At 36.8% G+C, this 27,054-nt stretch overlaps 1 protein-coding gene across 1 annotated transcript in view; it reads right to left on the bottom strand.

Moving 5' to 3' along the window:
* KCNJ6 (potassium inwardly rectifying channel subfamily J member 6) overlaps positions 1 to 27,054 on the bottom strand; it is a 160,857-nt gene that overhangs the window by 93,535 nt on the left and 40,268 nt on the right. The window contains exon 3 of the mRNA XM_050713249.1: positions 18,645 to 18,693. Coding sequence (XP_050569206.1) covers positions 18,645 to 18,669 — 25 coding nt within the window. The 5' untranslated portion in view covers positions 18,670 to 18,693. The remainder of the gene's footprint in view (positions 1 to 18,644; positions 18,694 to 27,054) is intronic.

Consider the following 27,054-nt stretch of genomic DNA (forward strand, 5'->3'; position numbering starts at 1 on the left):
ATTGAAACTCAGCTTCCTGAAGGACTGTTTTCTTGGTCCATTGTGTGACCATATTTCAAGATCATTTTTAGATGAAATTCTTATTGCTCTCTCCATAGTACATAAAGAAGTCTGCTGCATTAATTCAAATCCAAAATAAAAATACATTAATATGTTGGATTTTTAGATGGAAACACGGTACAAGGTCGTAATTTTTGAATAGTTGGATTTTACCATGAACATTGTGAGAATTAGCAGCACTGAAACCTTGTATTCTAAAGACAAGTGCTTTCTGCCACACCCCTCTTCAGGAGAAGTCATGAAGAGAGCAGATCCTCATGTCTTTTTGAAACTTGTTTAACTGATTTGGGGGAATTTATGTCTGTTCGCTTCAATTAAATAGTAAACTGTTTTACTGCTTTTTTTTTTTTTTGAGTGAATGTGAAATGCTTGGTAAATCAAGTAGCTTTTTTATGCTTGAGTTTTTTGGTGTTTTGCTAATGCTTATCTTCATATGTGGTAGTGACTGCTGTTGCTCACCTTGCTGTGAGGAATAAGTGACCTACTACCTGTCTTGTAGGCAGTTAGAGATGAAAAATTAAAATATCTCTCCACTGTATCTGTGAGAACATATTCCCAGTGATTCTCTTAGATGACTTTCACATGATGTGCAAAGCCAAATATACTGCCAGCTCACTTTTCTTTGATGTTAAATCCCAAAGAGGCATTTTAACCACAACCAACTGCCATACAGATTTCGCTCAGTTTATGAGGACCAATTTCTTCAGTTTTCTAAGACCCATGGGTGGAAGTAGCCCAGAAGTTTTACCAAAAAATATGAAAGAAGAGAATCTGAATCTTCTTTGAGTGTGATTGTAGTGCAATGAACACCTGCCACCACAAGTGCAGAGGGCTCTGACAGCCTCCATCTCTACGAGGTGCAGATATCTGTCATGCTGAGGTGGCTTGATGCTTCCTTCCTTCCCTCCTTCCTTCCTTCCTTCCTTCCTTCCTTCCTTCCTTCCTTCCTTCCTTCCTTCCTTCCCTTCTTCCTTCCTTTCTTAATGAAAGTTAGGCTTATTCATTCATGGGATGGGTCAGAGCTGGCAGCAGAATCAGATTGCAGCTTTAGCAACATCTTTGCCCATCAAACCCATTGGCACTGCGTTTCAGAGCAAACTGTGCCTCTTTCCTCTTGACTAACCTGATCATGTAGCAAAGCCACTAGTACATGTTTAACACAGACATTGCTATTTTAGTAGATTTTGTTTCTCTAGTGCTTAGTTTAAGCAAGATGAGAGCTGCCTTCTGCCACTCAAGCAGTTATTTCTGTGCCATACAAGGGAATCTGCTGCACTAGTATGGGATCTGTATTTTAGCTTGCTGCTCCTGGGATGTACACATGCATCCCATGTATATCCTGTCATGGTACAATAGTAGACAGTTTCCTCTCCCTTTTAAAAAGAAGAGTTGGTATTCAAAAGTAACTGTATTAAAAGATCTTTTTAAAGCCACACTGTTAGGAAAATTAGGACATATTTAATCAATAATATAGTCTCTAAATGTTGTTTTTGATTTTCCCTTGAGAAATCTCCATCTGCAGAAGGAATAGAATTTAGTGGGCGAGTAAGGCATATACGATGAAAAAGGTGGCTGGTTGTAGATCTAATTTCTCTTTCACTCATAAAATCCACTGGTGTAAAAAGGATGACATTGTAATGAGAAGGTTATTTAGTTCTTGGTCCCCAACTCTCATCTAGTTCTCCTATTTGAAAGGTTACAGAAATACTTCATTAAAATTCTGGTTGGCTGTCATTAAAACCACACACTCTTCATTTCCTGGGTGCTCAGTTGAGACCTGGAGATTTTGTTTTTAATCTTGGTTACCAAGTTTTTGCACCTGACACTGCTAAAGCTTAGCTTCTATGGCAGAAGGCCAACTGGGAAGCCAGGACTAGGACCTGGGACATCATTAGTGGTAGCCCTTCTCTCTGATTTCTCTAGTGGCCTTTGGCAGGTAATTCTGAACTCCAGTCTCAATTTCTGCCTGCAAGGTGAAGACAGCAATAACTTCCTTTATTTTCTGCAAAGTACTTTGATACAGTGTTGAAAGCCCCACAGGACAGCCCAGGAGGAAATGTGTGAGCAGGTGTTGTGAGCTGAAGGTTGTCTGGGCATGATAGGTCTGGCAATTCCTAGCTTGAAAACACTCTGAAACCACAGCTGCTTCAAGTCTTTCACTGCAGACTGATGGGTATAGAATATGAATAGACCAAATTGCTTTTTACCTGCTATTCTCATACTTCACTGTCATTTACAGATCCAACTGTAAACAGTTTCTCGTTTATGTTACTGGCAATGTAAGGTTTTAAACCAAAACAAATTCCCACCCAAAAAGTCATTCCATCACCATCTCCTCTGAACTAAACAATCTAATCAAAATTTGTGTAAGACACTTAATTTATACATTCATATAAACACAAATCTGTGCGTATATGTGTGTATATATCTATTCGGTATTTAAGAAATATTTTGTGCACATAAAAATAACATCATTTTAAATGAAAAAACCTCAGGTCTCTAATCCCTAGTTCATCAAATATTACTTCTGATTATGTGGAAAGAGGGTTGAAGAGAACATTAAAACCTGAAATTACTGAGCTGTTCATAGAAGTAGTTAGTGAATGTAGGCAATAATCTGTTGTTTAAAAAGCAAAATCCCCAAGGATTTTGAGTCCATGTGTTCACTGTGCATGCATGGCATGTATATCTAATAGATCAATATTTCACAGACAAAGAACAATTTACATGACAGACTGTAAATTATAATGGCTCCAAAACCAGCCAGTATAAATGGAGTCTAAGCAGTGTGAATCAATAACAGATGCTTCTCTAATAGCTTCCCCACTGCTGGTGGGAGACAAACACTAAAGCACCACATCTGTTCTGTTGCCACCTTGGGAATGCCTGATGCTGCGTATCCCATCCAGATCTTTGTTCTGGTCTTTTTTTTTTTTTTTTTTTTTTTCATTTTCTATTGAAAATCTTGGCAGGGTAACCTGCTGCCTTGTAGCCATGCACTTGAGATCCTCACTGTTCATGCCTAAGAAAATCAGAATTTATGTATACACAGGTGTACAGCTGGCATTTATTTGAGCAGTGTACCACTGGCTTCATAGACAGGTGTCAGGAATGGGGCAATATGGCATAATTTTGCCCCCAGTGGTAAATCTCAGCAACATAATGAAGATTAGGCAGTTAATATGATGTTATTTAATATGGTTAGTTAATGATATGATGTTAATTAATGATGGTAGTTAATACTTCTGGCATTCTAAGTGTTAATCATAGAGAAGCTATGACAAAGGATTTCTAAATAGACACAGCTCACCTCTGACAACCCTAACTTTCTGTCTTTTTCTACCACATCTATAAAGTATTCACTTGTGCTACTCCTCTGAAACTACTCCTGTTCACGTTGCTAATAGTCTCTTTCATTTGTTTGTTCTAGCAACAGAGTTCATCAATTCCTTCTATGCTTCTGTAGATCTGTAATGAATTTTCTGTACTCTTCTCTTTCTAAATCTCAGGTCTCTTGTTCTTTCTCTTTGGATCACTGCCATCATTGAGTTTTAATTTTCTCTCCCCATATTTATTTATTTATTTTAAAACTGTCTCTCATTCGTTTTTGCTGATTCTAATATGTTTTATTCTTTAACATATTAGCATTTATAGTGTGGGGGTTATTTTTAAAGAAACATCATTCCACAGAGGAAAAGACAAAAAAACATACCAAATGAAACCAACAACTACAACAACAACAACAACAAGAAGTCAACTCCTCCTTCCCCCAGCAACCTCTGATAATTGTGTGTGTTAAATATATTTGCTGGTGATAGGAGTGAAAACTTGCCTCTGTCCGTGCTGTTCCCCATTGCTCACTCAGCCCCAATCCCATTAGTCCGTTCCATCTATCCCAATAGTCTCTCTACTTCTGATGCTTATTCATCATCCTCTACCCCTCTGTGTGGTTGTTTTGAATGGTGAGTTATGTGAGGACGTCTTCTAGTACTTGTACTCTCAAAGAGTGTGTAAGACTGTGTACTCTCAAAGAATTGTGTAAGGTTATACAGGTGAACATAAGACATTAAGATTCTCTCTTTTCTCTTCCCTCTCCCAACTTTTCTCTGTTTCTACTGAATTGTAATGAATTCTCTGATTTCTATTTTGTTTCTGCTAAGGTCTGACAGCTGAACCTTAGGATGTCTAAGAAAGGATTTTGTGCTCTGCTCCTCCCTTTCAAAAACCCTCTTTTGTCTTCATTCCCAGTTTTAGTCTTTGGTGTGAACAGAGGGCTCTGTTCCTTTTGTTTCCATAGCATTTCATCATTTCAGTACCACCTTTAACTCCCCCTGCTTTTCCTCACTATGTGTTAAGTGTTTCTATTATGATCCTGTACATCTTTTCTAGCTAACCATATTACTAAAGCTGCTCTAATATACATTCTGTATAAGATACATACGGATACACACTGTAAATCTGCTGCTCAGATTTCCCCTTCCTCCCCTCTGCAAACATATACTCTCACATCCCCCTCCACTGTTCACTGTTGCAAGCATGTTCCCAGTTTTTTATGTCTCTGCTAGCACTTTTCCTTTCTATTATTAAATTAAAGCTTCTTATGCCTTTCAGAATGTACAAGAAATCAGATCCCTGTTATAGGTCTGCTCTTCTCTCTGTCTCTTCACCTTGCATCCCTTAAAAGTGGGTTTCCTCAGGATGCACCATAGTCATGAAACTACCCATCAGTAGTGGTCACTGAAATACACATTCTTCATTTTGGTCTTCTTTCTAGTACATGTGAACTCTCCAGGGCAAGGACTGTATTAATGATCTGCCATAGATCTTCTTTTCTGCAGGTCACTATATGCATCTGATACTCTAAAAATTAAAAACTGTAATGGATGTCTGCCATGAAAGGGAAGAAACAGTGGATAGGGGTACAGCAAGTGAATAAGCAATAAGGACAGTTAAAGCTGCCCGATCAGTCTTACTGGAATAGTGTTTTTTCTAAGCCTCAAGGCAAATACTGTAGATTACTTGGTGCACTTCTGTGTATAAAAGGGATAAGAGTGGAAAAGAGGAAGAAATAAACCAGCCTTTTTTTCTTCCTTTCCCCCCCCCCCCTTTTCTGCAGTAATCTGTAGATACTTGGCTGAGATGGGCTAATATTAAAATGAAACCACATTGTCACACTCTTCCTACACCTCTAAGCAACAGACAGAACCATACATAAGAGACAGTACTCCCTAACATCTGACTGAAGCACATTTGCTTTCACTGTGCCAAGTGGAGGGTGGAAATTGTATCAACACCTTGCTTTAAAAATGCTGTAAGCAAAGATTAAAAAAAAAAAAAGAACAGAAGAAGGAGGCTTATATATGGAGCTCAAATTGTGGTTTATACTGACAATTTCAGTGGTAAGCAATTCCATTGTTTCTTTGCCCATTTGAGAGGCTTTTTACCTTTTAGCTCTCCCCGAAGCTATAAACCATCTCAAGCATAGTAAAACAGCAGTTGCAGCTTCCTCTTAGGCAACAGTACCTATTCTCCTTTGCTGGCTTCCCTGCCCCTAAAAGTAAGATATATTATGAATGTATAAGCATTTTCCCCTCCTTCTCCCCTTTTCTCCTTCCCTCTCTCCCATCTCTCTTCCTTTTCTCTTTCCTTCTTTCAGCAACCTCCCTCACTCCTCACAGATATATGGTCTATTGTGATTCCTTAAACTTATAAATGTCAGTCCTTCCCGCAGCCTGCCCCCACCAGATTCTGCTGTTTCAGTTCTCCAACATCTCTTGCTATATATAGCCAATTTGTCTAACTGAGTAGAAAAAAAATCCTTTACTTTCTGTAGGGAATACCAGCAAAGCAGCAAATATTGCCATGGCAACAAGCCTCTCAATCCATCAGACTCCCGCAGTATCTAATACATAATCTGTGAGGCGGAGACAAGTGTTGAAAAATGAACATGACACATGTCACTTCAGGATTTAATGTCCTTTCCCCATGACCTTAATTAGCTCACCTTATTTTGGGTAGTTATTCATTTTCTGGTAGAAACTTCTTTTTTATTTTGCTATATTGAGGAAGCTTATGTGTGATCCACATTCATTAAGATGCAATTTTTGACTTTTTTTTTCCAATAAACATGTCACAAAATGGGAGTTTCTATAGTAACACACAATGCAGACTTAATTTGAAATTATAATCTCTTGATAAAGATGAGATTCCCCCCAGCCCCCATCTCAGAGTATTTTATTTTTTTAAAAGAAAAACATCGTTTTTGTCACAGTGGTATACCTCTCTTCTGTTCCAAAGGATGTTTGAAAAGAGTTTCTTAAAATTAAGACTCATCACCTAATGGCACTACTGAACTTAAAAATACATATTCTCAACACTTATTTTCTGTGTACAATATTTTCTCTTTACAATATAAATTTTGTATAATTCTCTTGGTTTATGGCCTTATCTTATTCTTAAATTATTAAATTCTTTCACTATGACTGTTTGTTTAATGCCATGGAAAAAGGATAACTTCATTAATCAACAACAATTGCAAGGACTACTGGAAAGGCCTTTCTCAAGTTTAATATACCTTGGATTTTTAAACTAGTTTTCTAAGACATATACTGTTATTGATTCTGTTTATTCCTCAATGTTATGACTTTAAAATATTTAATCTATTGACCAATTTCAACTGCATTTAAGAAGTATTTCCAGGCCTTCTCCTATTGGGTGGGAAGAAGTAGATCTGCAAGTTCTTCTGTCAAATATTGGGAAGTGGAAGTGAAAGTGGGAAGGAGGGAGGGAAGAAGGGAAGGAGAAGAGAAGGGTTTTCTTACAGTTGTAACATCCAAAATGCAGAAGGAATCAAATGTTTCATGGAGAACTGGACTATCCTAGTGAGGCAGAGAGAGTCAACAAACCAGTTCTAAACAGTGGGGTGTCTGGGGAAGGAACTAATACCAATTGAAAATGGCCCATGTGTAAATTGTTTGACACACCACCTTTTATGAAATCACTTGCACAGAATGAAACCTAATGCCCACGGTTACTTGCCCTGCACTCCCAACAATGTTTCTTCAAATCAGACTCCTCTTGGCCAAAAGGTTCATCCTTTGTAATTAAACGTTCAGGCTGTGAACTTGGCTATGGAGCCCACCGCCTCATTTTCCTCATGTTTCTGCATCTCATAGGAATGGACTCAGCTATTGAACCCTGATTGTTCTTCATAGACATCTGCTCAAAGGTCAACAGGTGTTTCTGAACAGCAAACAGAAGTGTGCCAACAGCCTGACTCAGGCTCTGCTACCAGTCTACCTGTCCAACATTTTTTTACATGGTTGTTTCAGATCTACAACAGAAGAAAAGGCAAACTGTTCTGATTTAAAGAAATTTACTTTAAAATTGCACCATTTTAAGCTACTTTGAAATGTGGTTGTTTATAATGTTTTCCTTATACCTGCAAGCTTTTTAAAATTTATTTATTTATTTATTTTTTTTGTTGTCAGCAGCCTTGGGAAGTTTTATGAATGTCAATCAAGTGCATGACAAAATCCAAAAAATCTTTTGCAAGGGCACTGAATGAACCAAGATAACACTGGGTTTTCAAAACTGATCACAGGCTCATGACCTTGACATTGTCAGTCTTTCCATTGTGTGGACTGCTCTCCCTGGTAGGCGGTTGGGGAGGGTCATACCTTAATGCAGAGTTCTACTTGTTCGGCGTTGCTTGTGTAAAGAAATCATTTAAATGAGTTCATAAGTCTCTTTCCTTCCTTTTCACGTTAATATCATGAGCACCTTATAAAATTAGGGAGGTAGGAGAAACAGTAGGAGTTTTTTTTCTTCACTTTAATGGGTTTTGTGTCATGCTTTTCATGAATTCATTTTTAAACATTACAGCACATGTGATTGAATGGATACTAAAAATATGCAACATTCACCCACAAATTAGTACAACAGCATGAGCTACATGTGCCTTAAATAGTAATACTCCCCTAAATAATAATGTTATCACCAAAAAGACACTCAAATGCATGCAAGAGCAATATGCCATAGGAAACAAACTGACTTAGCAGGAGGTCTGTAGATTTTTTCTGCCTGATTAAAAAAAAAAAAAAAAAAAAAAGGAAGAAAATGTACTCCAATATGGTATTCTATGTTTCAGTAGGTTTTGGAGGATATTATTCTTTGCCTATCATTAAAATAACTATTCAAACAATATGAGAAAATGGAGCAGAATGAGATATTTAAACTGCCTCCCAAACCTGTCAAGTGAAAATATAGGTTTTCTAAACTCAACAAAAATGTACCACTTTTAAGGACAAGTAATTGTGGTATTTGTTGTCTTTTTGATTTACAGCTAGATTAGCGAACCCTTCATGACATGTGACGTGACTCCATTGCCTAAGTTCCTAGGAGCAACAGAAGAAACCTGCAATATAGAGATAGTAGGCTCAGCTTGACAAAGATAAATATGTCAGATGATGACAATCATTCTGTTTCTTGTGAATGAACTGAAGTGGTAATTTAAAGTATCATGATTTGGAAGCATAATCATCTCTGTATGCCATTCACAATCAATTGTAGTAGAACAGAGCCTTATATTGTTCTGTGCATAAAGTGTGAGCTGCGTGAAGATTTATAGACAGATTTGGAGTTGGACAGGAGCATAAAATCTGACCTCTGAAACAAAATAACCAATTAAATTTCATCAAATGGCTGAACTCAGTCACTTACATACAACTAAAACATGACTGACTTGATGGATATCAGGAGAAAAGCCTATGTTTTACAAGCCAACAGTATTGTGAGGTTTGTCTCTAGTCTCTTTGGCCACACTGCTCTCAGTCCCCATGTTAACAAGGTGAGGAAGGACCCAGATAGGGAAGGACAGGTCTCAGTGAAAACTGTTGTGATGGTGGCCAGCAACTCTTACAGCTTCAGAAATGTCATTGGTTTTCTGCCTCTTTACAAGCTGCTACCTTGGCCCTCTTTGGTTATTTGGTAGGATCTCCAGGGTCTTGGGACAAAAATGAAATAATTTTGAAGCTGTACTTAAAGCTCTTACAACTGCTTAGGTAGCCACAGGTGGCCCATACTGATGCTGGATTAAAAGGGTACTTGGCCTTAAAGTTATAAGAAGATGGGGAAAGTTATCTTATAATTACTTAATGATACTCCTCTTGTAGGGCCAGTAATGGTGATGGTAATAAGTGGTGAAGAGGGAGATATAAAGCAGTATATCAAGCAGACTGATGTGGAATAAACCATTCACAGAATAACTTTTACGTAGTTTTCATAGGTTAGTATATCACTTCCTTCTATATTTTCTCCTAGTGGATTATCACCTTCTAACTCCTTATATTTTAATATCTGAATTACTAAACTGAATGTTTGTAGTCCACGCCAGCCAGGATTCCTTTAAACTCTTTGCCTACTCTATTGTACTTTGTGACAAACTGTTCCATAAACTACATGCTCTGTGGAAAGTATTTCCTCAGATGTGTTGCTAAATGTGATGGCATTAAGATTTTCTGAAACTTGTCTTTTCACCAGCTCCCCTTTCCACAAGCTGGTGCTGTCAAGTTGGGTAAATAGAAGTGCACTTATCTATGGTGCTATTCCATCTGTTGAGCTGTGTCTGTCCTGAGGAAACATGGAATTTTATTTTGTATAAATACTGATTCTGATAAGTTCACTTAGTTCAACATTTATTTATTTATTTATTTATTTTCGATGAAGTTGTAAGACATTAAGGCAAACTAGGATCAGAATGTCGTATCTGGGCTCTGACTCCAACATCCAGTGGATGAATTCCACATGAAAAGGGATATACAAATGCAAGCGCTACGCTTCTCAAAGTAACTTTGTTGCTGCTACTTCTGTATTGAGAGTTAAAGAAACACCACATTTCTTAAGCACTTCTTTTTAATTGCCAATTAGGTGAGTAAGAGCTGCATGTCTTCTTTTGCTGCTACCAGTAATCTTTTTCTTTTCAGCAAGCCTTACTGCTTTTCATTATTTTGCTTATAGGTATATGGATTAAAAAGTGTGCTTACAATCATGACAAAGTGGAAGGTGCTTAGTAAAGAACAACAAAGGCTGGAGGCACAGAATGTTGAATTGAGATTATAAAACCTAACCCTACAGTTTAAATAAGGGGGTTAGAGTATGTTTTTTTTTTGTAAGCTGGCAAATATTTGAAGAAGGGAAGTAGGGGAATTATTTACAGAAAGGATGATAGTAGGAAAAAGGAGCAATCTCTAATTATACCTCAGTTTCATGCAGTACATATTTCTAACAGAGAGGTGCACAAAACTGTGCCCTCCCTTTCTGTCAGAGAGATGTGTCTGTACAATGTATCTGACTGGGATGGCAAAGGGAGAAACACTGGATTTTGTAACAGACTGATGTTGGACTGTGAAAGAGCCACTTTGCACAGTCACCACAATCCCTGCATCTGGAAGGAAACAGTGCTGCACTGCCTGGAAGGAGGACAGATTTACAGGTCTCTTCCTTTTTTTTTTTTTTTTTTCTACTTTTTTTTTTTTTCTTTTTAACAGCTCATTTATTGCTGGGAGTGACTCTCACTGGAGTCTTTTTGGTTTTCTCCTGCATGTAGTTCAACATATTTTATGGCAGAAGAAATAGTGGTAAATAAAGTTGGAGGAGCCTGAGGTATGAGTACAGGCACTGGCTCAGAAATAATGATTTGATGTGTTCTGTACACAAGAGAGAACTTAACTTGTTGGTATTGTTTTGTCTGTAATATGGTTAATACGGTCCCTGATATTCCCTCTCAAATGTATGAAGAGCAATGGAGGCAGGTGAAAAATGCAGGGACTATATAGTCTGGTTTTAGGGATTAGCTTAATACCCGATTGTAGGCTTTTAAAAGACATCTGTCAAAAATACCATGATAAGACCTTTCACTCATTGTTTATATTGAATATTTTGAATAATGCAACTGCTCTCTTTTTGCAGTACAGTGGGATATTTTTCTTTCAAATCAAATAGTTTATCATACCATATTCTATGAGGTTTCCAGACATTGATTCTGGAGACCTTTGCAACTCATGTTCAAAGTCTAAGAGTTTAAGAATCCAATATGTTTGTGGTGCTACCTTTTAAACAGCTGTTCTTGTATATCTCAGATACCTTTTTTTTTTTTTTTTTTTCCTGGATTGTTTTTCTGTTAACAGTTGACCCGTTCTTTGCTATTGTCCTTTGTTGAACAGTTCTTTGCTATTGATCATGTTATGTTTATTTCCTAGAACTAAAATCCATTACGGTCTCTTATCTGCTCGATAGCTCAATAAGTCACATCTAAGTTAGATAGTTTTCTACAGCTTTCAGAAACATTGATCCTGTTTTTCACCATTTCATTCATCTTGACTGCTCACCGTGAAGACAATTGATTGGTGTCTCAGAGATTTTTAATGTCTTCCTTATCCTATCTGAATATGAATATTCATATCCTATATGAATATGAATATGTACATGAAATGAATATTACATGTACAGTGTGGGCTTTTCTTTCAGCACTGCATACTGCTCACTTCTCCAAACAAAATCTGTTGATGAATAGCACCTTTGGAAGATTTAAGCACATGTTAAATAAATACAAAAAAGTTCTGCATTAGGAGAGCATTCAAATTGTGAAACCAAGCACAAAACAGCTGGAGATACAGAGCTGTCAGTGCTTGTGCAATGCTGACTGGTCTGTATGTGACCATAACCAGCATAGCTTATTATAAGGGTATATGAATGAGGTAATGTCGTCTCAACATAGACTTTAGCCACCTAACTGACATTTTTGGCAGCTCATTCCCAAAAAGAGGTCCTCAAAAACTGGTACTTAAAATCTGAAGTGACTTTTGCATTTGATATTAAATTTCCACGCATGCTTAAAGTCCAGCCATGTCCAACAACATCTGTGTCCCCTTTGAAGAGTCTCTTCTCCCTAATTCTCCCTCATACCTAATCTCATCCAGATTCACAGTGCTGTTCAGATGTTGTAGTGATATGACTGTTTGAGTTCTGTAGAGAGTGGAGTTGTGGGAAGATTTTTTTCCAGATGTCTTTGTGCCTAGACCACTTAGTTTTAGTGTAGAAGGTGAGTGTTTACTTTAGGAAGCATATGACTGTAATAACCTAGCTCCACTGTGATAGGGACCATAGCAATGCAAAGCAAAGGCACTGAAAATTCTTAGATATTATCAGACAAACTACAGCCTCTGTCTTAGAAATGATTAAGCCTGAGTGAATAAAAACTAATGGTAGGACTGACACACACACCTACCATGCAAAATGCAATCTGAATAGAATATTTTTTTTTGTTAACATTGTAGGTAACAGGAAATACTGTACTTCAGTAATATGCACTACAACATAGCCTATCTACACTCACAGCTTCTTTCTGGAAAAAGAAATACAAAAACAACCAGAAATTATTACTTCATTTATAATTCAGCTCTTGGTTTTCTCATCCCTGATAATTTGAGTTTAATTTTCACGCAAATTTTAGCTTAATAAAGTAGTACTAAGCTTCTGGAATCATAGGATTATATGAGAGTCTTCATTGTCATTTAGAAAAAAAATAATTTTTCTGTCCCTCATACTTGCAGAGAGAAATTAAAGGAAAGACACCTGGAACCTAAGAGAATGAAGAGCAAAAACTCTTCACATTGTTTTATAATCAGTACTAGAAATACTGTCAATCATCTTCCTGATTAAGACGAGTTTCTATACATTGTGTCTTAGGGCAGTTATTATTTCATAGCTCTTCTAAACCCCTTCTAATGCAGCACTGAAACAAAAGAACTTTCTGCTGTCCTGCATAATGAAGTTCTGTTTTAGAATCTCATTCTACTCTCCAAACGTGACCTTTACTATGTGGAATAGACTGTATTTTTGTTTAATTATAATAGCACAGTTCTCTCTGTTCATTTCATTATATGCATTAGTTAATTGTTGATGAAATAATAACAATAATAACAAAATACACATTCTGGTTAGTTGTAGTTTAAATTTGAACAAAGTCTTAAGTAATCAATTTTGAAAGAAACTATATCAATCTATATATACACCTTCAAGTCAACAGTAATTAGTTATTCCATTTAATAAAACAAGTAGCTCTATGGCTTAATATTTGCTATGAAACTGTTTTTATAGAAATATCTATCATAGCAGAGCTCTTGTGTTACTGAAAATGTAAGAGATGATGAAAACACATATTTTGGAAAAAAAAACAAACTTACTATTCTACTATTGGCATGCTCTTATAAAAAGGTTAACCATGAAATTATAACTGAGTATCTTGAAAATAAATGACTGTAACTTTCTTGAGAATGTGAGTCCCTTTATGTATGAGTTTTCTGAACACTCTGGAGTTTTTGCACTTGAATTTTGCCGAGTAAAAATCTGCTCTTTCTAATTAAATAATCACATGTAATATCAGTGGAAAATGTTGGACTGGATATTTGTACTTTTATTTGTTTTATGAGGCAAAAGACTCAGTCTTCTAGACCTTTGAGACAGAAATACAGCTTTTAGGATCATTTCTTCAAATTCCTAATTTTGTGTGTGTACAGCTGGTGTTGTGTTCACACCAGACAGCATTTACACATGTACCACCAACTTGTGATGTAATGGTAAAGAGGGTCATGTTTCTTAACAAAAACATAAAGAAAATGAGGGCAGTATAGGGGGAAAACATTTGAAGTAGAAAGTTCACAATATTCTATACCAATATATAGTATATTGGATATGTATTTACTGTAATGTACCAAACTCTTTTCTTACATGTTTTAAAACAGTAACTCAAAATAATTAGAATTGCTGAAAAAAATCCAGACCCTACCCGAGTAAATGTAAATCTGAAAATGCTGCCACTTTAAAGTAACTCAAAGCAGAAATATTTTTTCTCTTCATAAAGCCTCTCTACAAGTGTGAGAGAGCACTAGGGACACCAGATTCAGATGGTGGAGATAAAAAGAGAACTTTAGTGAAAAGCACTCTATCGCAAAACAGACCTTTCCTAGGGTTTGTGAGCTCCTGAAAAGTATTTCAAATTAACTTGAAACATTTTTATTTTTTTCTTTCTGAGTAAAATTAATGGCAAACATAATTTAGAAAGTTCTATTCAGAGTCATCTAAGGTCTCAATCTTCGTTGTTTCACTAACATTGAAATTATAATTACACACATTTGGGATATATATTTTTTTAACAAATGAAGAAACATCCTTCTTTTGACCAACTCTTCTGCTTCTGACTGGTCTAACACAGGAGCATGATGTGGCTTAACTGGGAACCAGAACAAGCATGACTGTTTTCTGACATATCTCCACTGCCTGAGGGCACCTTAACTGGATGTCACTTCTCTGTTTAACTGGTTTAAGACAGCCAGCTATGCCCATTTCTGATTGTAACCCAAAACAAGTTCATGCTGCTCATGTCACACGTTGATTATGCTGCAGTCATCATATGGTGCTCTATATCCATGCTTCTGCATAATTCATAGTTGAGACCTTGGACCTTCATGTTACCTTAGGGAGAAAAGTTTTTCCAAACTTGTCTGTAAACCAGTTAGCCTCAGAGATAGGTCTGGATGAAAGACAAGGGACAAGCTCACTTGATCCTCAGGAAAGAACACAGCCCTGGCAGGGCTTTTAGAAATATCAGGAGCCTGAGGAGAGCTTTGCAGCTGCTATCCAAGCCCAAGAGCCATCGTGTTGCAAAAGGAGAATCCAGGTAGCCCCTGACATAAGGCAGACATCTCACAGATGCTTATTAGGGGCTGTGATGTAGACAGGTTTCTTTCACCTGAGGCAGCTCAGGAACATGCTGCACACCCTGACTAGATGGATAGCAGGAGGAGAAACTGGTGAGGATATTTTTTCCAGTATTTTAACACTGTGACCTAAAAGGAATTTTCTAAGCTACAGCCAAGGTATCACCGTATTTGGCTGCTCACTAAGGGTCTTATAAATATTCTTATTCAAAATGGTGATCATTCCTGAAGACTGAATAGTTCAGTACAGGATGTTTCTCTAAAGTATCTAATTTTTCATATTGGCCAAATGTTTAACGTTGGCTGTTTAACTTTGTTGGTGACATAGAGGGTCAAGTGCATCCTCAGCAAGTTTGCTGATGACACCAAGCTGTATGGTGCAGTTGACATGCTGGAGGGAAGGGATGCCATCCAGAGGGACCTTGACAGACTTGAGAGGTGGGCCTGTGTGAACCTCATTTTGTTCAACAAGGCCAAATGCAAGGTCCTGCATCTGGGTTGGGGCAATCCCAAACACAAACATGGGCTAGGTGGAGGATGGATTGAGAGCAGCCCTGAGGGTGTTTATTGATGAGAAGCTCAACATGAGCTGGCAGTAAATGCTTGCAATCCAGATGAGCTGGCAAGTGCATGCTTGCAATCCAGAAAGCCAACTGTACCCTGGGCTGCATTAAAAGCAGTGTGGCAAGCAGGTCAAGGGAGGGGATTCTTCTCTACTCTGCTCTTGTGAGACCCCACCTGGAACACTGTGTTCAGCCCTGGGGCCTCCAACACACGAAGGACATGGACCTGTTAGAGTGGTTCCAGAGGAGAGCCATGAGGATGTTCAGAGGGCTGGAGCATCTCTCCTATGAAGGCAGGCTGAGGGAGTTGGGGTTTTTCAGCCTGGAGAACATAAGGCTGTGGGGAAACTTTATAGTGGTCTTCTAGTACCTATAGGAAGCCTACAAGAAAGCTGGAAAGGAACTCTACCAGGGAGTGTAGTGATAAAACAAGTGGTAATGGCTTTAAACTGAACAGGGTAGATTTACATTAGATATAAGGAAGATATTATTTACTATGGGAGTGGTGAGGCACTGGCACAGGCTGCCCAGAGAAGCTGTGGATGTCCCATCCCTGGAGGTGTTCAAGACCAGGCTGGATGGGGCTTTGGGCAACCTGGTCTGGTGGGAGGTGTCCCTACCCATGGCAGGGGGGTAGGAATTAGGTGGTCTTTCCCTTCCAACCCAAACCATTTTGTGATTCTATAATTCTAAATACAGCAGACCAAACTTCTGCTACCTTCCTGTGCTCCTTAATATTTACTCTACTATGTTGCTTGCTGCGCTTTAGGTAGTCCCAACAAAGATAGTACCATCATTTGGTTTAAAAATGACCAACAGTGCATGGGAAGCAGGAGAAAAACAGAAGAAAAAGAAAAGCATAAGGAAAACATTCTGGTTCCTGGTTTCATTTGTACCTCAGCTTTCAAGTATTCTAAGATTATATGAGGTAAATTGCCCAACTCAGGCTATAAAGAAGTTTCAGAATACATATGGATTTTAAGGCATTATAAAGCAGTTCTTGGACAGCTCCCCGGGGCTCAATGCAATTATGGTGGCTTTCTATTAATTTTGTGCAAGTGTTGTAAAATAATAACTTGGGGCAAAGAGTGCTCTTATGTGCTACACATTTCTGCTTATATATCAGCTCTTAGTGACTATCAGCACAGCATTTTTTTCTAGTTTGCACTTTAACTTTTATATCAGAATTATTTCTCTCTCTCTCGCTCCCTCTCTCTCTTTTCTTTTCTTATTTTAACCCTCAAGGCAGACTGCTCCATCAACACACGCAAGTGCAGGGCTCTGTCATGATACCTCATATCTCTCCATCATCATATAGGTCCTATAGAAAAAGGACAGAAGGTATTTAAACATTTTTTTTGTTGTTACTAATTTTATCTATAATATGACAGATTTCCCCCTCCACTGCCAGATGAACATACAGAATGTGACAAAATATAAACTGTTGTCCCTGCTAGTAAGGATAACTGACTTGGGACAACTACTGCACCAGTGTTCCTTTTAGTGCACAGTATGACATGAATCTGAGGTACTGAGATTTTATTACTGGAAAAACATTCAGAGAATCCGTATGGAGAAGTAAGGGTACAGAACAGTACTTGGTAACTTCATCACAGCATTTTGGTAGAGAGAACAAAATAGAGAAGTGGAGGGAAGGTGACGGATTACTTTTGGAATTGTGCAAAAAGTTGAACAGAGGAAAGACAGAAGATGCAGAGCTTTTGGGTGAAGGGCAAATAATCATTTTGCCATACTGGTGCCATGAACAAACTATTTCTGGAGGCCTTTATTTATTTTCTCAGTTTCAAGAAAAAGGCTCTGCAATCCAAACCAGAGGTCTAAACAACCTTTGCTTTTTTTAAGAACTATTTGACCTGTTTTGCCCATATGCCAGTTTGTTGCTTCACTGCCCATAGAAACCTGAATTTTGCCTGGTCTTACTAGAAGCAGAGTGGGGGACAAGAAATAGAAACAGCAGCATTCAGATATCAATGCACAGCTCAATGGAAAGAACTCCAGCCAGTGCTTGAACAAGAGTTTAACTACCCATCAGTAGATTGCCATGTATCTTACACTGTTCCCTGCAGCTTGCTACTGGTTAGTAAGGCTCTCCCAATTGGGAGGGGAGCTCTTAGACTGATTTCTGAGTTCTGTATGTGTGCACAAAGCTTTAGGAATATGGCCTCCAATACCTGGATGCTTTGATACCTCTATTTTTTCTCCCAGGTCTGCAGCATTTTTTGTGGGATAGATCACTTCTGATACTGAAATAATATATACATTTTTATAGCTAACAGTAGTTACTCTACCTTGCAATAACATATGTAAAGAAATACAGTCAACGTTTTCAAAAGGAAGCAGAGCAAACAGGATAGCAAAAAGGCATGAGAGTGCTCCCCTAAGAACAGTTCTTGGAACAAACAACAACAACAACAACAAAAACAAAAACTGGAAACAACTTCCTAATGTAAATGAGTCTTATGTATGTCTGTGTTTCTGTCTTTCTATGGGTTCTGGTTAAACAGAGTAAAAGATTTCTCTCTTTCAAGTCAATTTATTTAAGCTTGCATAGGCTGTGGAGCTAGATTTGTTTTGGGAAAGAGATGGTTGTTTGCCAGGATTTCTTCCTAAATTCTCTCCAAATCTTATTCTGGAATAGATTATCCTGTCTGAGTCTCTCAGATACAAGTGGTTATAAGCATTAATCCATTATCTGGATCTGGTATTAAAGAGGAAGCACAAATGACTTCTGGGTTGCATATTCAAGACGATGCATGTGTCTTAGAAACCAGTGAAATCAATGGAAAGTTTTCTTCAAATATCTCTGGGCATATTTCCCGTTGGATAAATCTGGCACAATCCTGAATAATTGCACTGGATTTAGTGGGACCTTTTGTAAGTTAATGAAGAAATTTACACTCTAACCTGAATCAAATAAATTAGACACTCATTACATATACAAGTAGATACATTCTCTTGAAGGCTCATGAAGTTTAATAGCAGTTCTGCTGGATTTACATCCAAATACAGGTGATTTAAACAGTGAACAAAGAAAATAGTCCTTCCAGTAGGGGTTCTTTTTCTTTGGCAGGAGTGGAATGATTTATGATGAAATTAGGAGTGAAGACAGGGTTGGAATGAGATTCCTGAATGCAAGCACTATTTTCGGTTTTTGTGGTGTTATGTGAGGCAGTGGAACAGATGGAAAAAGAAAGTAGTTGAACTTCCTATTTGTTGTACTCACTCATCGACTCTGTCAATTTGGCCATCTCTGTTTCTCTTTTGGACTTCTCCTGGGGGAACAGACAAAATAAAAAACAAATATATAGATATATATATATAAAATACACTTGAGTGCAAGTGGCAATGTGAGGGAAGGACATTACTCCTTTATATATTTCTATTGTATTTAGGGATATATATTTGCTTCTAAATAGCCAGTGCCCCTGTTATTATTATTATTTTTTGTTTACTGTAGTCTCTGGATTGTATCAACTTTGAAGGATGAAACATATTTATTTCTCTGTGTGTGCATGTGTATTTGGTTGGAGTAATGGAACTTATTCATTCACTGTGATAATGCAGAAAGAAATTCTCTCATTTTATGCTCTGTACTATAATTTTCAAGTGTGTTGGGGCTTTCTGACAAAATGTGTGAAAATGGCCATCACACAGAACAGATATACTGGGAAAAAAAAAAAAAGCTTATTTAGAGATATATGAATTTCCAATGGAAGCTTGAATGAATGACGTGATATTGGGCCTGACAACTAAATGAATTGACTGAAATACTGTTTGTTTGTTTGTTTGTTTGTTTTTTCCCTTTGGTGTGTGAGGGACTCCCACTCAAACCTGCTTGTCTTTGTCACTTGTTTGTGAAATCAAATTTTTAGTCTGCTTTGTTTTCTTGTTTCATGCACTTGTATCTGCAGTAACTAAGCCTGTTTTGGCAGATGGCTTGGTCAGTCTTGGTCAAACTCAGATTTGGTGGAGTTTCCCTTAACAGGGACTGATGCCCAAAAGCATGCCTCATGGAGGCTGCATCTCACCTACTGATTACAGAGCAAGAGTTTGGGTTGAATTAAAAATGTCAACCCTTCACAGACGTTTAAAACCCAGTTAGCTGTTTCTGAGAAGTTGTTATGGCTACTCTGACCCTTATGATCCCAGAAACTATACAAGCCTCTTTAGTGACTCATTCTCAGCCCTGTGGGTAAGCAGAGCTAACAGTTACCTGCCTATTACACCACAGCTGTCTTTGAAATGCAAACATTTTAGATGTTCACTAGCTTTAATCACAGCTGACAATTCCAGATGAAGGGAAAAGTACTGGGTATCAGCTTCTATTAATAACGGGTGTGGGAGCTGTGCCTAAGCTCCTGTTGAGGTCAGGAGACAGGGACTGATAGGACATGAGTATGCAGATGTTGACTTTTTATACAAGGAGCTTTTTCTCCCCAAAATATAAACAGAGTGAATTGTCTCCAAGATATAACTTTAATGGACTGTAACCCCAAGTAGATGTCCCTTGCTCCCTATCTCAGCTCTGGGACAAGGTGCTGACTTCTGTGTGAGGTGGCCTTCGGTAGCTGCTGAGATGGCTGGGGACAGGATTCAGTGTGGCACCATATTTCTTTGGCTGAGTCTGTATGAACAAACAGTACTGGGGTAAACTGAATGTGAGAGTAGCCCTGACCAGATGTTATTTGACAGTGTAGACATAGTCTTACAATGCTATTTGACTATGATATGAGAAGAGAGAGGGTTGTTCATTTCTGTTTTATCCCAGTACTGGTTTCTATTTGGTATAAAAATCTAAAAGAAATTTTCTATACCAAACATACTACTACTTGCAATTCAGAAAGCCCGGGATTTGCAAACAAAAGCTCACATATCATAGCAATAGGAAACATTGGAACTCATGACAGGAACTCCATGACAGGACATAATGCTTCACTACTCTATGCATACCCTTTAGTGTAATTAGTATTAAGAGAAGGGTTTAAGGTTATATCCTGCATCAATGGCAAGGTTAATGCTATAAGCCATGTTGATAACATATCATTCAGCATCAGATTCATGCATGACTGTGGAAGAGAAACAAAACAAATCAAAACAAAACCACAAAACGAGGAAGAAAGAGAACTAGCATTAGAAATAGCACAAGAGTGCCAGTAAAAAAAAAAAAAAAGTTAATGTTAATGTATAGCAATTTCTTGCATAGCATTAATCATCAAAGCAAAGCACAGCACTGTGAAAATCATCAATAATTTTTGTCCATGTTGCTGTATAATGTGACCTTAAAACACCCCCTCCTACTAGAGAACTCACAGTTTATCAAGAATGAACAGTTGGGGAAGATCAATGTGGAGCCCTGAAGATGGAAGGTTGGATTTATTAGACTAATAGCTAGTAGTGATTTTAAATATTAATACTTTTCTCTTGCATATTATTACATACTTTTCACTAATAATGAAGTCTATCGTAAGGACATAGGAGACTAGTATACTATTTCCCTTTTAAATGAAAGTATTAAATAAAATATATAAGAAAAGGTTATACATTTTTAAGCCTTGGAATTCTGCTAATGATCAAATATTTGTTTTGAAGAAGCTGGTACAGGCAAACACTAGCAGAATGTACTTTTTCCTACTTCTTCCTCCAGTAGTGTTTGGAGACCACTGACAGGTAAGTGCATGAAACAGAAATATTTATTTTTAAAGAGACTACAGATTTTCTCTACAGCAGTTAGGGTATATCATGTACGGCAAGAAGCTAAGGTTTTCAGGCTTATGAAACTGTCACCCATGTGAATTTCCATATTTGAGAGACAACATGAAATGACTGACAAGATTCAGCTAATTGCTGCACTTGAAAATATAGGAAGAGTTTGGCTGCCTTTTCTGGAAGGAAATGACCAGGACTACTCAAGTTCTGATCTTCCTTCTTCAGAAGACAGAGGTAGTCTTGTAGGAGTGTGGTTTCTCAATAGGAGAGGTTCAAAAAATGACATCCCTTTTTCCAGGTATTTTCTTGAAAAAAAAACTTTTTACTGTTATCACTGATGTTTAGAATCTGTATGAAACTCTTCTCAGGTTTTGAATTTTTTCCCCTTCCCTAATGAATATTAGTTTGTGCACACATACACACAATGAAGTCCTTCTAGAAACTCAAAGCATATTTTCTCACTCATCTGTTTTGTCAAAATGGCAAATTTTAAGGAAATTGAAACAACTCTAAGAAATTTGATTTTGATGGCTAATAAGTAAGAAATTCCATCCTTTCCAACAGAATGAGTTCTGACAGACTAGCATGGGGGTAAAAAGCCATTAAAACATTTTTTTTCATCCTATCTTCAGCAGGTGTGGTTTCCTTTCAGGTCAGAACTCCTCTTTATACTACTCGCTGGTAGTATTCCTCCTCAAGATTACTGGGAAAACAAGAACTGCAACTTTAGAAAGTACACCAAACAATTCAGTCCTTATTTTTCATCTCTCCTAGTGCTCTTATCTCTCATAGGCTCATATCTTTTTGTAGCTATTTAGTCAGCATGTAGTGATTTCTGGAGGGGTTTGAGTCCATGGATTCTTGCTAACTGGACCTGTTCTAGGGCCAGGAATGCAAGTTTTCAACAACCTTAGGGGAGCAACAAAGACAGATTCTGCTACTGTAAGAGACTGGTCTGTGTGCAGCTATGTGCTACCCTTGCATATCTGTGTGAGATGGCTATTGTCTTCCTGGATGAATAAAAAGCAATAAAACCTGCTCTTCGTATTTGAAATCATATACATGTATATAGTACAATGATGTGTGAAATGTACAAATATGTGATGTGTGATATGCATGATATATAAATTAGTGTGTGAAGCATGCTGACTTAAACTAGTAAAAATGGATATTTAAAACTCTTTATACTTTTTGCACTGTCAGTGAGAATTGAGGTCATTATTCAGCTGAGGGTGTGAGAAAGAAGCAGCAAACGCTCTTTTCCTAGGGGAGTTTTTTTCCTTTTTTTTTTTTTTTAAAGGTTTTATTTGACACTGCTATGAAATTTAATTATCATTCCATGGCATCTTTTCCCACTGTACAGTCAGAAAAAATATAGAGATATTTCCTTTCTATAAGCTTCGTAAAGGCAAATGAACTGTTGCTCAATACTGCAATATTTTGAGATTGTGCAGTCCTTAATCTTAAATTGAATTAAATCTCAATTTTTTATCATATCATTACATGCACAGAAATTGTGGACTTTAAATTACTCTTTTGCTTCTCAGCCAAAGAAAATGAGGCACCTTTGTATAAAGCTCTCACTGCCTGACTTCTCTTGCTGTATGTTCTGCCATAGGTACTGTCAAAGCATGCATGAGAAGATGTTAATAGTGCTAACAATACCTTGCAGACTTAACATGTTCAGTGTCATGCATTAACAGAGAATGAGGATTGCAACAAATTCCAGATGGGAATCAAAATATTGAGTGTTGTAAGGAAATATACTTGTGTTGTAAGGAAAAATTACTGAGAAAGAGAGTGATGATCTTCCTGTAATTTTTCTAATCGAAGGACATGGGTACATACTGGAACTTTCTGGTCAATGGCTGTTTACTTCAGCTAAGACAAATTGATGAGAGCATTATCTTTGTTTTGTTTGTTTACTGCACAGCTGAAAATACTCTTGTACTTTTGCCAGTTCCCAAATGAAGAGCTGCACCAGCATGCTAAGAATCTATTGAAGCAATCTAGAACTTTGGCTAAAATTTCTAATAGTACTTCATGAGTCCTGTACCGACTGAACTATGGATCAGAACTGAGATACATTATATCCATTATACATTTTTTTTCTGAAGGTTTGTTACTTTCAAAAGTAATTCAGTGGCAAATCCCTAGTAATTTCGTTGATATATCCTTTAAGGCAATAGCTATTCAATTGCTAAATGCAAATTCAATGAACAAGAAGAACCTTTTCTGAAATTTTAACTCAGAGTAATCTATCTTGGGATATCTTAAATTACTTTTCAAACTACATGGAAATGGTGTTATGTTTGAAATACTATTAAATGAGAATAATAGAATTTCATTTTATGTAGTGTCTTTCATACTCATGACACCCTAAAATGCTTTACAGTAATGAATTAGATACTGGTTGTTAAGTGATGATGTGTAGGCAAATGCAGCACTCATTATGTGTTATTCATTTTAGCAATAGCCTACACTTAGCTCTCGAAAGCATAGCTTATTTTAGGTGGAGAGGGATTGTCAGAAGGAGGTGGAGCTCTTCTTTTTGAAAAATACCACAGAAACTTTCATTTTTATCTGGACACATATACAACAAAGAAAAGTAATGGCTTAATAGCTCATCTTTAGGACCTTTAACAATAAAATGAGCTGTGTTGCTGCGTTCTTCTACTATTACTAAAATACCTGCCGTAAGTAAGACCTGTCTAAATTTATTGAGTTGCCTTCATCTCTCTCCACCCTGAAACTAAAATATGGTATGTGTCTTCTTTATTTTTATTATTTCATCTTGCCCTTCCCAAGTAGGATGGTTAGTCCTATCTTCCTGGTTTGTTTGTCTTCTAGAATTAACATCTGGGATAGGGCCTGTACGGGCTATATTTGTGCCAGACCCAGAACAATGTGTTCTCAGGCAAATTGGCCTCACCCTCAGCTTCAAAGGTGAGAATGTGAGCAATTAATCCATATTCCCTTGCAGTGATACCAGCATTTGAATGGCTAAGAATATATTAGAGATGAATATACTGTGCTTGCCACAAGAGGCGATTTCAATTTGCATTAGTTGGAATGAACTTAAAATACAGTATTTGAATAGATGAAGTGAGCAGAGTTCACTGAGGATGTACCTTACCTGGATTCACTATACTTATTGAGCAGTAGGTGTGAGTATGGCTCATTAAAGTGTTCAGATTTTGTAAAGCACATTCAGTAGCTCTGATACCAGAAGACTTACATGGAGGAAGTTGGCATTAACAACAGGAGAAACTGAGTTTATTTCTCTGAACTAGAATATGGTTTTTACATTTCTCATAGTTTTTAGTTAACTTACCCATCTTTCATGCTTGGACTGTGAAATATGTATGGAAAAAATATATATACAAATATATATACACACACACATATATATATATTTTAGGCAGAAAATCCAGCAGCAGTACTAGAGAAGCTTTTCAATTCTCCTTGAACTCGAGATACAGAGCTCACAGAGTATTGCATTAAATCCACTGCAAATACTTTGTCATTCTCTAACAAGGAGATACAAACATTCCTGTATTATATAGTGGGGATGGCATATGGTAGTTCCAAAGGTAGAAAGTTTTTCTGGGAACAGGAGGAGCATAAATAGCTTTTGCTGACTGCTACTGAGTATGTATGAACATTTTCTAGTGTACTTGCATCTACCAGAAGAAAAATAAATAAATGAAATATAAAGAGAAAAAGAAAAAACAGTTTTTAATTTATGTTAGCAGGAGAGATAATACTCATATTTACAGAACAACAACAATAATAAAAAAAAAGAACAAAAACAAAAGCAAAGGAAGAGAGAAAGTGACTTTATATTTTTGGTATTTTAAGAGAGATATAAGCTGCAGTAAATCTCAGGTTTTCAGTTTTTCTCAAATAAATGAAAAAACTTTCCATTTAAAAATTTAGTGCAGAGAACATGAATCTAAAAAATAATATTAAAAGAACTACTTTTGTCTGCAAATCTGAGAACTAAAAACTTTTAATTATCCCTAGTTTATTGTGGTAACGGTGCCAGAATATACAGATTATTTTACAAAAAATTATGTTTTACATTATTATGCTGTTAAGTAATTGTTTCTTCTGCTGTCAACTGTAGAAGAGTAATTTAAGTAGCAAAGTGAAATAGCCATTAAGAATCTAATGGGAACATTATAGGTAAAAAAAGAAATATCTGGGGTAAGGAGAAAGACCAAAGGTAGGGGTTAAATAATTTGCTGGTATTATTACATGATTAAAGGCAGGTTTACGTTCTCAGATTCTTTGCTCTAGTGGGTAAAGTATGTCAGTTTAATTTTCATCTGCCATTAAAAAGACCCTACAGAATACCCGAATATTTATTTGATTGCCTCAGATCCCAGTAAAAACACATCTTTTATAAGAAGAAGTTGTGTTGCCTAACTAGGAGAACTTCAATTTCTGTACTTTGTCAGCCAATGCACTGTATGTACTGCTTGCTTTTGAGAAACTGGGCTTGAATGTTCTAACAGATTATGGACAAAGGTAATTGCAATGGCGTTGTTAAAGCTTAAATGTAGCATTAGTAGCCAACAATGTGAAACTAGCAAGTGTACGTGTAAGATGAAAATGAAGAAGAATATCCTGGCAACAAAATGGTGTAGTGATGCTATACTAAAAAGTATAGCAAAAAAGTACTTTGGGTTGTTAAAGCTATATTGGACAAACCAGCATAACTTACATCTCAGCAAACAGTCTTCAAGACGGAGTGGATAATTTTACATATGCTTTGTCATCTAAATCTCCTGACGGCTGGAAGGGTGACTGTATACAATTAATGCATGTTAAAAAGCTATATAATCAGTGGAAATGCTCTTAACAATTCAAAGACCTGTGGATCAAACTTTTAAGAAACTGCTATTTTCCTTTTTAGGTCATAATTTATTAATATATTCTGAATTTTAATAGAGGAAATAAAAGGTACCTTGAACAGCTTCCTTATATTAAAAAAAAAAAAAAAGTTGTTGGTGGAAGCATAAAAGAGGAGAATTGCTATAGTAAACAGACTTAAAAATGCCCATCTATTTATTTTCAGATATTAATACTGTCTGCATTTAGTTTTTCATGAACTCATTGCCTCTCTGACCTGCAAAGGAAAGACTCATCTTGTTGTTTGTATTCTTATAGCATTAAACTCCAGATTTTTGTAAGAATCACTTGAAGACTATTTATAAACTAGGGATTTCACATGAATAATTATAGGTAGAAGCATGCCCAAAGAAATCTAGAAACGATTATTTAAACTACTTAAGAGAATAATGATCTAATAAAGTATGCTTTGCTTATTACTTGCCTTGATGTATTGTAAAAAATAAATCATAAGTGAATAGAATAGATCAAACATTTCAAACTGAACCTATTTCTTCAGGTACCTTGTGATCTTGTTTTGTATGAAAGTTCTTAAGCAAAAACTGTCCTCAGTGTCAGATTTGGCTCCAGATTGAATAATACCGAAGTATCTCACAGAGTTTCCAATTTTAGCACCCTTTTCTTGTTAGATCTGTTAAAATGAATCTTCAAAAGCAAACGTTGAAAATGAACAAGCAGTGTGTCAGATGATGCAAAAATGCTAATAATGAAAATCCCTCCCTGTCCATATTATTTACTACTCCTGTACACAGATATTTTTCAGTGAAACTGCAACAACATTAAAATAGAGAAACATTGTGGTAAATCAGCTTTTCTGAATTTGAGAACTGAGACTTTGTTTAAGGTTTAAGGTTTGTTTAAGTCTTCCACAATGATAACTCAGAAAATGATAGTGTAGTACTTTCTGCATGATTACTTTGTTATCAGTAACCTTCCAACATAGGGTGAAAATCCCCCTTTCCCTAAATGGACAAAGTCAGACCCTGGCCTTCAATTTGCCAGCCTCTCAG

This window comes from Cygnus atratus, chromosome 1, assembly GCF_013377495.2.
Source record: "Cygnus atratus isolate AKBS03 ecotype Queensland, Australia chromosome 1, CAtr_DNAZoo_HiC_assembly, whole genome shotgun sequence".
NCBI lineage: Eukaryota > Metazoa > Chordata > Aves > Anseriformes > Anatidae > Cygnus > Cygnus atratus.